Genomic DNA, 12,206 nt, shown 5'->3' with positions numbered 1-12,206 from the left:
TAACCATGGTTACTGTGATAGATTACACAGCACATCTTATTTCATATCATGTAGAGATAAAGGAAATGAGAAAAAAACAATGTTTTAAAAATATTTAGCAGTGATTTGTACTAAATGACTAAAATATAGAAGCGCACTGGCCCTTTAATTCTGACCAGATCAAACCGGATTGACTTGTTAGCCAATGAGTGACCAGAAGCTCCCAGTGGACACGCCTCCTTCCTGTCTCACAGTGGTTCAAACTGATCTGAGACTGATTTAGTCTCCACAGACTTCTGAAGTCAAACACAACTAATACTCAACACAACATGTAGTACACACACACTGCAGACACACACACTGCCCCCCCCCCACACACACACACACAGTTCACCTCCACGATGACGTCGTCTGGTGTTCAAATTAATCGATGAAGAGTCAAACTTTGTCTTCTGCTGCAGTGGTGGATTGTGGGTCGGTCGATGGGATGACAGGAAGGTTCTTTTATTTTTGTGTGGCATGTCAAGTGGGCAGGGCCATCAGTGGTGGGGGGGGGGGGGGGGGGGGGGGGGCGTGGGGGGTGGTGGTCTGACGGTATCTGGTGATCCTCCTCACATTGGGGGGACGATGAGACCTGCCATAGCTGAGAGACGACCAGACAAAATACTCAGTTTGATTTCAGAAACACAACAGTCACACAGGAAGCTGAACACAATGAATGAAGTCGTCTCTCTGCTGAATGTCAGAGAAACAAACGATGAACGTCTCTCTGGGGATCCAAACAAGTCCATTGAAGTGGGACAGCATTCAGTATCAGTGTGTTTATTGACTTAACGCTGCGCCACACAGTGCTAGCTTCATTCCCAACGTTGACATCAGAATTCAACATTCAAATGCTTTTCTGTGTTTAAGTCTGGTATTCACAACCTGTTTTTAACATTAGCTCTTAGCTCCGTTAGCCAAGCAGGACTGTGCTGCCCACCGGCTGCTAACGGCTAACAGCTAACGGCTAACAGCTAATGTTGAGGGTCTGGTGACTAGAGAGCATGACTGCTGGTCTCTAGATCGCATCCCTAAAGAGAAGATAATGAAGTTACATTGTTGTTATTATTGAAGCCTAAAACGTTTATTTTCCTAAAACGCGTGGACAATTTTAGCAATTTCCAAAATTGCCAAAAGATAGTATTAGTAGTCCTCCAAAGTCTGCTATTAATATTAATATTTATAGAGAGCCGGCATTGTATCGACTATAAGGAAACAATGACGACATGCACACTTCTCAAAAAGACCTTCAAAGATTCAACATATTTAACATTTGACTTACTTAAGAATTGTTAAACATGAATAAAAGTAACAGAAGTTAATTCATGACACAAAACGTGTAATAAATGTGTCTTTGATGCTTCTGGACAAAATATTGAAACTTTCCATCTGTTAATTTATGTCTGTTTTCCCCAAATTGTATTTTGTATTCATTTTTCTGCACAGTTCTCCTTTTCTTTTGCAGAACATTCCTGAAACATGTTGAATTATCAGCGTCAGGACTGTGAGGGACAAACATTACTCAGAGAAGATGAACTAAACACCAGAAAAGTTATGGATCAACTTTGACGTCCGAGTGTCTTCACATGTAACAAATAAAGAGTCATTATCATTACGGGGGGGGGCGAGGGTGGGGGGGTGCTGACAGGCGGGAGTGGGGGGGTTGTGGGTGGGGGGGGTGGGATGCTCACCCTGGAGGTTGCTGCCATTGGTGGTGGTGCAGGTGGGGGGCGGGGAGGTCTGTGGCCGCACGACGGGGGCGAAGGCGCTCTTCTGTTTGACTGCAGAAACCATATGGACAGGAGAGAATGAATAAGGGCCTATGGGAGCAGAGGAAGAGAGAGGAGGAGGTGAGGAGGGGAGGAGGAGTCCTGCAGGAGGAGGTGACGGTATATAAACCAGCAGGCAGACAGTGATATCGGATGGAGATGAATCATGCAGGAGGTGGGGGTTGGGGGTTGGGGGGTGGGAGGGGGGCTCAGGTCGGGCCGAGAGGTCTGGAGGAACAAACATGCTCCGAAAACACAAACAGCTGCAACATCTGGCAAAGTTGATCCATAACTTAAAGGACTCTTATTTTAATTAAAAAAATAAAAAACCAACCTGATCCCAACCTGAGAGCAGCAGCAGCTTCATCCACACAAACTGTACAGGTGTGTGTGTGAGCGTGTGTGTGTGTGTGTGTGTGTGTGTGTGTGTGTGTGTGTGTGTGTGTGTGTGTGAGAGTGTGTGTGCGTGTTTTCTATTAAACCCATCATTTGTGTCTGTTGTTGCTATAACTGGTTTGTGGTTCTGATGAAAGGTGTTGACATGTTGAGGTGTTCAGATATCAGGCCTCGTGTTCGTGTGTGTTCACCTACAGAGCTGGAGTCTGGGTGCTGTTAGCCTAGCTTAGCATAAAGACTGGAAGCACGGGATAAAATCTGAACAGTTTCTGAAAATATATTGTTTAGTAACTTTTTTCAGACCGAGTTGTAAAACATTATGAAGAGAAAATGATTTAATTTTGAGTGTCAAAATGAATCTCACTTTAAAGTCTGTTGAGTAGCTTTCCTGGAGCTTTCAGTCTCATCACATGGTCTTCATTCAGTTTGGAAATATAAAACAAAAACCCCTGAAGCTGTTTCTTAAATGTGGTATTTTTAGTAACTGTTGGGAATTAAACAATAAATATGAATAGATTTTGAGCTTTGACTTTAGGACAGCAGTAATTTATTCTCACCTGAATGGGAGGTGATTGTTTTATTAATATAAATATATTTAACTGAATTTGCAAAATCAGATAAAAACTTCAATAGTTAATCGAAAGATAATCAAATAAATATGATTTTGAATACGAAAGTTCCACAAGAGCTTCTAAATATTCAATGTTGATGTTTTCTATTTTTTATTCAAAGTGAATTAAATGTTCGATAATAAAATCTCACCTTGGAGGTCCATTTAGTATCTGAAGCTTTGAATCAAATAACTTGATCTTCCTCCAGTTGTCAGATTATTATACATTTTTTTTAATCTTGTTTTGGAATTTTAACGACAACTGGACAGATCCAGCGGCTGATGAAGATCATTGTAATGCGATCGAAAGCTCCAGAACAGCTGCCGTACAGACTTTTAATTCTCAATAGAATGTCCGCTGTTTCAAAAGTGAAGAACTTTAAAACATAAAAATGACCTAATGTCCAGAAAAGGTGCCGGTTGGTGTCCTTTCTTTTTTGATTAAAGCAGGCTAGCTGTTTCCCTCTGCTTCCAGTCTTTATGCTAAGCTAGGCTAACCGCGCCGCTGACTCTCAGCTCTCTGCTGAACACACGGACGTGAGGCCTGATGTCTGAACGTCTCAATCTCTGACAGAGAGCGAAGAAGACGAGTTCAGAAAACGTTTCCACAGAGTTTAATGGACCACAGTGAGTCTGTAAATGATTCAAGGACAGTGTTTGAAAATGGAACTGTAAAATGAAACGGGGGGGGTGGGGGGGGGATGTAAATGTGATTTATCTTCTCCTGCCAACAAGCTATCAGTGTGTCCTGGATCGCTGCTTCCTCCTCCTCACATTTCCTCTCTTTGTTGGCTCCTTCTTGTTGTTTTTGCTGTTTTTTTCCAGCTGATATTAATGGATTCGGCCCAAAGCGTGAATGCATGAGGGATGCGGTGAAGGATAGTTAGTGGGGTTAGTCGAGGAGGAGGAGGAGGAGGGGAGGTGAGGAGGAGGAGGAGGAGGAGGAGGAGGAAGATGGACGGACGGGGGACAGTCAGGAGGAAGGTGAACAATGCGTGGCAATGTTCGGTCGACACACACACACACACACACACACACACACATTCAGACCCTCGGCGGAGGGAAACTGTAGCTCAGCCAGGCGAGATGTGTGAGCCCACCTTTTGTTTTGGTCGCCAGAGACGACAACATCACCTGGCACGGAGTTACCGCTACCTTCTAAACGAGCCTCGCTGAGCCTCGCTGAGGCGCTTTGATACGGAAGCCAAAAAACAACGGAGCGCTTCCCCACCGCCGGGCGAGTTTTTAGACTTTACCGGGTTTTGTTTTTTCTTCCCAAAAACACACCTGCGATCCTTCCAAAAGCAGCAGCTCTCCCGACTCCGGGCGCGTTAATCAGAGGGAACGTTTCAGAGGAACAACGGGGCCCGACTGAGAACCACTGAAGCGTCTACTCGGCTCCTGCAGCGGGAAACGCTTCACTTTTATTCACTTTCTTTATTCTGTGCACAACAACAACGACGCCTCGACGGGAAGAAACAACTGCTCTGCATCTAGTGAAAATACAAGAAGTACTTCAGCTCACATTCAAGGTATTAATACAACGATATCACGATTTAAGACTCCATCCCGTCCAAGAACGTGAAGAATGTGATGATTAAATATCTTCGGATCCTAACACAACACATCACATAAATAAACATTTTCCTTTTAATTTTCAACAATTGCGACCAAGAAATGTGCCGAGCAGAACGTCTTACGGTGTAAAAATAAACTAAAGAGTGTTCGACGCGCCAAAATAAATACATCTGCTACGAGCTCGTTCATGTTTACTTGTTCTACAATCAGAAGGTTTCACAAAGATAATTGCTTTAATCGCTTTCAGACGAGTTATTGTTCTTTCCTTTCTTCATGACATCACATTTTCTTCCTCGAGCACAAATCTACCAAAACATATCAATAACTAACAACTTATAGTTGAACTTTAACTGACATTTCTACTGCTTTCAGTAAATACACTTCAACTTACTTCAGTTTTGGGGTTAAGAAGAAAACAATTTGACTGTTTTCACCACTTTCACTGGAAACGTCTCCAATAACTTGTACACCAACACGTAAACACCTAAACTGACACTTCAACTCCCTGACATGCTTTTATTGACACTTCGACTCCTCTTACTGCTGACACATCCTCTAATACTTCAGCTAAATGTTGTGGTGCCCCTTCACCCGACGCACCGACTGCTTTGATCTCACACTAAACTGACACTTTATCACCTACACTTGAGATGACACTTCAACTCCTTTCAATGCTCACACTTCAACTGCGTTAACTGACACTTCAATTCCTTCGGTGCTTCAGTCGTAACTTTCACAAACGATGTCTCAGTTGTTAACGGAGACTCAAGTTGTTCAGTGAAATGATAAACAGTGAAGTGTGTTTTGGATTGTAAGGATTTCAGCGAGTGGAAGCGGTTCCTTCCTGCTCTCTCTCAGTTGGATGAGGTTTGTTTTTTATTTTTTTTTCTATATATATAAATGAAACATTTCAACGGACTCACTTGCGTAAGCAGAGTTGGTGGATCCGTTGAGGAAGCTGGGGGATCCAGGTACGCCCAGGTTGGTCATCCCTGCTCCGTATCCGTTCATGGTGGACGTGATGGTGTTGTAGTTGGACTGCTGAGGCGTGGAGCTCGGCACGTAGCCGCGAGGAGACACGCTGTTCGAGTTACGGGAGTAACCTGCGAGGAGGGAAAACACGAGCTACTGTCAAGAGAGAGGATGATGAGACCTGTTCTTCTTCATGGGTTTACAAAGCTGCTGCCTCCTGAGCCAGGTGGCTTAAACCACCCAGACTGTGGTCACGTGATCGTGAAGACATCAGAGTTCATCTCAGCCCAAAGGTGTTTAACTTGATGTTTCTACTTCGTAGACTTTGCTTAGAATAGAAAGAGGAATATAAGGGACGGGAGGTGCAAATATGATTAAATAAAGTGCAACTTTTACTCTGAAAAACAGCCTTTTTTTCAGCTTAAAGACTTTAAATGATACTTAAAGAGTTTAAGGGAACTTACTCAAACTGGAGAAGATTGTTTTACACCTCAACAACTTCTCGAGGGAGTTTCAACCAGAGAAACCAGTTTCTAAATTCAGTTCCTTTCCCCCAAAAAAACAAAAGTCTGATCATCGGAGTTCATAAGACGGTTTCAGACCTCGAGAACCAAACCAAACCCCAAAACTAACCATCAGCATCCCACCTCACGGTTCAGGTGATGATGACGACGATGAAGAAGATGATGCACCGTGTGATCAGAGCTAACACAGCGCTCAGGGTCCCGGGTCTGGTTCTCGGTGACAAGGAACCCAGTGGACCTCATGAGTGTCTGCTCTCAATCTCGCGTTGACCTCTTCTCGCTGTGACATCACTGACAGCTCCCCCCCCCCCCCCCCCCCCCCCCCGAGCCTGCCCTTCATCCCTCACCTCGCTGCTGTACTTACCTTAACACCCCCCCCCCCCCGTTGATTGACTCTCATCCAAGATGCATTGAATACCAATGTTCCCCCGCAGCACTCAGCCTGACCCGTGACCCCCTCAAGAGGCTTCCCGAGTTCCCACCGAAACCTCAGTGAGCAGAGCCAACAGTGTGCCAAGTAGCACATTACAGCCCAACCCCCCCCCACACTCACCCTCGTCCACCCCCCCTCTACACTTCCTGGTTCGGGCCAACGCAATTCCCAGCAGGAGCTGCTGATGGAGCGCTGCCCGGGGAGCGAGGAGAGCCGGCGAATGGGAAACACATGTCGGAGGAAACGGCGCAGGGAGCGGCCCGGAGAGCGTTCGAGAGCTCAGTCCGCTAAACGTCCGGATTGTTCTTCAACAATAAATTAAGAGAGTAAAACGTTTCTGTGCGGCTGGTCTTTGCGTTGGTGTGTTTTCTCGCCGCTCCTCGTCCACAGCGGCGTGGGAAGCAGGAGATCACATCCTTCGACCTCACACCGACCACTCAAACGGAAACATGTGTGTCGGCCGTTTGGGCTTTCTGATGACGGACCGGTTTCACCGAGTAAACCGTCAACAACGCCGAAGACGCTCTTTGTCGAAGACTGGTTTTTCATTTAGAAAGGTTTCAGTGTTTCAACCTGCAGAGGAGCTGCGAATCTGTGCAGAAAGAAATATGAAATCTAGTGGATTTTATCTTCTAATTATGTATTCTGTAGGATTTAGATCTCTTGTTTTTCTATAATATTCCGTATGAGCACACAGAGCGATGGCATCTTTAACGTGTATTTAAGAGTCATTTGTGGTCTTCCTCTGAGGATAAATGATAACGTACGTACTTTATTTTGGGTTACATGAATACAAAATGGACTTAATGACGTCATAACTGTGACGTACTGAGTCATAATTACAAGATGCAGAAGCCGCACTTCAGACAAAAACCTGTAGGAGTTCTCGTAAAATATAATTGATGTTTGTTAGCCGAAAAAATCCAACCACACGTCACATTACGTCGGTGGGTTTGTTCCTCTGAACGTCTTCAGAGACTCAAACTGCTTCTTTATGTGTTTATTACATTTATCCGAACGTTCTTGTTTTCCTCACAATAAATGTGGAGGTCGCCTCTCGTCCAGAGACCGAAGCTTCTCGCTACGTTCACGGTCCAGAAAAAGAGAGACCTGGAGTTCAGGATCCTCTGCCACAGACTCACAGCACCGAGTCAACGGTGACAGCAGAGTCCACTAGTGTTTGCTTTGCATCAGGACGAGCTAATAACTGCTCGTCAGCTGACGGCGAGGAGCAGCAGCATGAAGACAAACTCCAGAGGACCTGAAGCATGGGACACACACACACACACACACACACACACACTGAGCAGGCCGAGCTCCGAATTAGCGCCGTAAATTACTCTCCTCGTCCGTCTGATAAGATCCGGGCTCGAGAGCCGCTGTTTTTATTAATGTTTTAATCACGGAGGATAATTGCGAGGGGGCACAAAGAGTCGTTTCACACTTCACACCAGCGGGGGGGTTGTGGGGGGGGGGGGGGGGGGGGGTGTCACATCCTCGGGGTAATGTTTCCGACCGGAGAGCACATAAACTACCGAGTTATGAATTTTCAGCGCGGCTGCAGCTTCATTTTCCCATGACCTCATAGATTCCTGTAAGGTGTTCGCTGCCGATGTGGAAAGCAGACGATGGTTTGGTGGAGGTGGGGGGGGGTTGTGGTGGGGGGGTGTCGGGGGAGTAAAAGCAGCTCTATCTGCTTCCTGTCGACTCGTGTTCACAAGCTGTTTGCTGCACGTTTTCCTTGAGCGGCCGTGACAGAAGCAGAAGAAGGAAACTTCTTCATGTTCAGACTCAAACCAGCGGTTTTCTACTAACAAGAGTCCTGATGTTCCCTCAGAGCTCCGGTAAAAACACCGTCCACTCTGACCCAAGCACTCCAACAACACCCAACCAGAGCGCCACATCTGGACTAATACGTTTAAAATAATATAGATGAGAGAAAAGAGAGAGAAGGAGGAGAAGAAGGAGGAGGAGAAGACAAAGTGGGTGAAGCGTAAGGGAGATAAAATGACCCTGATGCAGAAAACAATAATGCTATTGTAAGGACATGTGTGTGTGTGTGTGTGTGTGTGTGTGTGTGTGTGTGTGTGTGAGAGAGTGTGTGTGTGTGTGTGTGTGTGTGTGTGTGTGTGTGTGAATGTGTGTGTGAGAGAGTGTGTGTGTGTGTGTGTGTGTGTGTGTGTGTGTGTGTGTGTGTGTGTGTGTGTGAATGTGTGTGTGAGAGAGTGTGTGTGTGTGTGTATGTGTGTGTGTGTGTGTGTTCTATGACAAACATCTTTAATTTTGTGAAGCTGACATCGACACTTTTCAAACTGCAGAGACAGTTTGTTTGTTTCTGCTCATCAGAGACGTCAATGCACAGTAGTAGAGACCAGGACCAGCAGAGACCAGGACCGGCAGAGAGACCAGGACCAGCAGAGACCAGGGCCAGCAGAGACCAGGACCAGCAGAGACCAGGACCAACAAGCCCCGGTCTGACTCATGAAACTGGTCTGTCCTGAACTCCAATTGAGTTTGATTCTGCTGGACTCTCCTGGACTCCACTGAACTTTATTGGACTCTACTAAAGTCTGCTTTACTCTAATGAACTCTACGGGTTCTCTGCTGGACTCTACTGGGGTCTACTACAGTCTAATGAACTTCTACCCATCTCACTTGGACTCTACTGGACTCTACTGGTCTCCCCTAAAGTCTAATGAAGTCTGCTTGATTCTGCTGGACTCTACTGGTCTCTCCTGACCTCTTTTGGACTCTACTAAACTCTACTAAATCTAGAGATGTTTTCACCCTCCCCCCTCTGCCCCAGAGGATCATGGGTAGTGGAGTCCTCACCCTGGTCGGCCTGCGAGGCCTCGGAGATGTTGACGGCGAGCTGGCTGCTGAAGGAGTTCACGCCCATCATCCCCGAGTGAGCGGCGGAGCCGGTGAGAGACGGCAGCTGGTTGTGACTGCGAGGGACGCTGTAGAGCGCCTCGGTGAGGTCGGCCGCCCGCTTCAGGATGATCTCCTGGGGGGGGGGGGGGGGTTAGTTAACAGGTTAGTTCACAGGTTAGTTAAGTAGTTCATTATATTCTTGTTTATTCAATACCTACAGAAAAATAGAACGTCCAATTAGTCGTATTTACATTTCTAAACTAAATGTTCTGTTCCTCGGTTAATATTTTATTTGTGTGTTTATCATTTTTAAATGATCATTTATTTTTAATATGTTTTTGTACATGAACCAGAGGTAAGGACACATGATGTAATATTGTTTTAAAAGTACTGTTTGTGTTTTGATCCTCTGGCTTTGTGGAGAAATAGTATTTTTAAGATATTTTTCTATTATTATATCGTTAATGTTGTTTTAATAAACTCACCTCATCATATAATTATATATATATATATATATATATATATTGTCTTTTCTTTTCTTTTTTTAATATTTAACTAAAGAAGCAAAACTTTTTAAAAGTGAAATGACTGAAACACAACAACTTGATTTAAATCATGAACTATGTCATCAAACACCAATGTTATTATAACTATATTATAATTATAATAATATTGATAATTACATCATCAGTCTGACCAGACCTCATTAAGAGTCTGAATGTTTGATCATCAGTAGCTGGTTGTTCCCGAGTGCCCACGAGTCAGTGAACGCACCGTGTCCTGGTTCTGTTTAACAAGTTTAATTTAGAACTGAATCATCTGAGTTAAATAAGTTGACCCTGCAGGTACAAAGCAGCACAGACAGACGGACGGACGGACACGAGTCCAGCAGGAGTTCTAGAGAATGAACTGAGTCATTTGAGGAAGTAAACAACCACATTAAAGTCAAAGACACTGTAAGTTCCTCTCTATAACTACAGCCACAGTGTGGTGAAGCATTGTGGGAGATGGTCACAGTTAATAAGAGGTCTATAGAAAGTCAGAATCCTCCCAACGCAACGCCGCCTGAGTGTTTCAATGACTCACCTGGTTGTTGTGTGGCATCCCATAAAGAGCCTCCACCAGGTCAGCTGCTCGCTTCAACAGCACCTCCTGAGAGAGAGACAGAGAGAGAGAGAGAGAGAGAGAGAGAGAGAGAGTTCAACTACACATGGTCCACAAAATGGTTGTAAAAACTTTCCAAAATCATATCAAGCATCTTGTTTTTTGTTTGACCCAGGCGGTAACCTCCGGTTCTGTCGAGTGAAGTCAGAGCTTCATGTGTTAAAGCTGCATTCTCTCTAGTGTCCACCAGGGGGCGACTCCTCTGGTTGTATAGAAGTCTAGTCTAAAATGACTCTACTTCTCTCTTGATTTATTCCCTCAGTAAACATTGTAAACATGAGTTTATGGTCTCAATCTCTAGTTTACAGTCTTCTTCAATACAGCATGATGTTCATTTAGTACATTATGCTCCATTTAGAGTCAAACAGACCATAAAGCAGGGGATGATTTAGGGGCGGGGCTACACACTGATTGACAGGTCTCTAACAGAGACGTATACGGCGTCTCTACGTCACTCCTCCTCAGTCCAGATGTGGTCACTTCCTGTTCACTGGATGCAAATAAACCAAGATGGCGACGGCCCGAAATCGCCGAATCAAGACTTCAGAACATCGGTCCACCAACCAACAAGAGACGTCACCACGAGGACGTCCACTTCTTATAAACAGGCTGTGATTTAACCAAAACATAAATATAATCAATTTACTATGTAAGATGATATGAGACCTCCAAACCAAGCCAAGAAACCGACCAATCAGAGCAGCTGACACTCATTTAAACTCAAGTCGGTGACTCGTGTGTTTTCAACACCTGAGAGACCGTCGATCAGATCCAAGATGGCCGCTGACGGACGCAGAGAGAGAGAGATGGACGGATGAGTGTTTGTACCCGGAGGGCAGGAAAAACAAGAGAAGAAGAATCAGCAGGAAGCCATTAACACTGCCGACCACACACACACACACACACACACAAATACGCCCCGGGGCTGTTTTCCCATCAGCCCACAGGAGAGGAAGCGTCCAATCTGAGCGCCGGCAGCACAGCGGGGCGCCACGGCGATGGCTGTTAATAACAATAACATGGCTGATAAATAGATAAATACACACACACACACACACACACACACACATATATATATACACACAGGAGGAGGATGGAAGAGGAAAAGAAAAGAGAGGTGTGAAGGAAAGGAAAAAGGGGAAGTAAACGGAGGGAAGAAAAATAAGGGGAAAGAGGGAGGAAAGGAAAGAAATCTATAAAAGGGGGAAAGGAAAAGGAAGTAAGGAAAGGAACATGAAAAAGGGAATTGAAAAATCAAAAGGACAAGAAGAAGGAAGGAAGAACACAGAAGGAAAGAGAAACAAGGAAAAGAAAAGAAAGAGCAAGAGAGAAGGAAACAAACAAGGAAAGGATGAAGGAAAAGGGGAAGAAGGAAGGGGAAGTAAAAGAACAGGAAGAAAAGGTAAGAGATAAACGTGAAGGAAGGAAGGAAACAAGAGAAAAAGAAGAGGAAAAGAAAGCTATGAAAGGAAAAAACAAAAGGAAATAAATGGAGAGCAAGAAAGAATGGGAAGGAAACAAAAAGGAAGGAGAAGAGGGCAAGGAAAGTAAGAAAGTAAAGGAAATAAAAAAGGGAGATAGAAAGAGGATGAAAAGAAGGATAGGAAAGTAAGGAACAAAAGGAAAGTAAATAAGAACAGACAAGGAAAAAGGAATTGAGAAATTGAGAAAGAAAGGACACGTAGGAACAAAAGGACATAAGGAGACCTAAAGGAAGCAGGAAGAGAAAGTAAACAGACTCCCAGGAGTGTGAGAGAAGGTGTGTGTCTTCACACTGAAGCCTCAGGTGAAAACACATCACACACTCTGAGGACGATCAGCTGATAGAGAGGAGGAGGAGGAGGAGGAGGAGGAGGAGGATGAAG

At 44.8% G+C, this 12,206-nt stretch overlaps 1 protein-coding gene across 1 annotated transcript in view; it reads right to left on the bottom strand.

Annotated features, from left to right (window-relative positions):
• Positions 1–561: 561 nt before the first annotated feature.
• The window catches only part of LOC137875798 (transcription factor COE3-like), a 45,342-nt gene continuing 33,697 nt past the window's right edge, over positions 562–12,206 (bottom strand). The window contains exons 7-11 of the mRNA XM_068715308.1: positions 10,264–10,329; positions 9,136–9,310; positions 5,298–5,477; positions 1,713–1,802; positions 562–622 (exon numbers count right to left, since the gene is read on the bottom strand). Of these exons, the coding sequence (XP_068571409.1) occupies positions 591–622; positions 1,713–1,802; positions 5,298–5,477; positions 9,136–9,310; positions 10,264–10,329 (543 nt within the window). The 3' untranslated portion in view covers positions 562–590. The remainder of the gene's footprint in view (positions 623–1,712; positions 1,803–5,297; positions 5,478–9,135; positions 9,311–10,263; positions 10,330–12,206) is intronic.

Source organism: Cebidichthys violaceus, unplaced genomic scaffold, assembly GCF_023349555.1.
Source record: "Cebidichthys violaceus isolate CVI_PGR_0920_01 unplaced genomic scaffold, fCebVio1.0.p SCAF_2, whole genome shotgun sequence".
In the NCBI taxonomy this organism is placed as follows: domain Eukaryota; kingdom Metazoa; phylum Chordata; class Actinopteri; order Perciformes; family Stichaeidae; genus Cebidichthys; species Cebidichthys violaceus.
The sequence above is the reverse complement of the archived record's forward strand: the minus strand, read 5'-3'. Positions and strand labels throughout refer to the sequence as shown.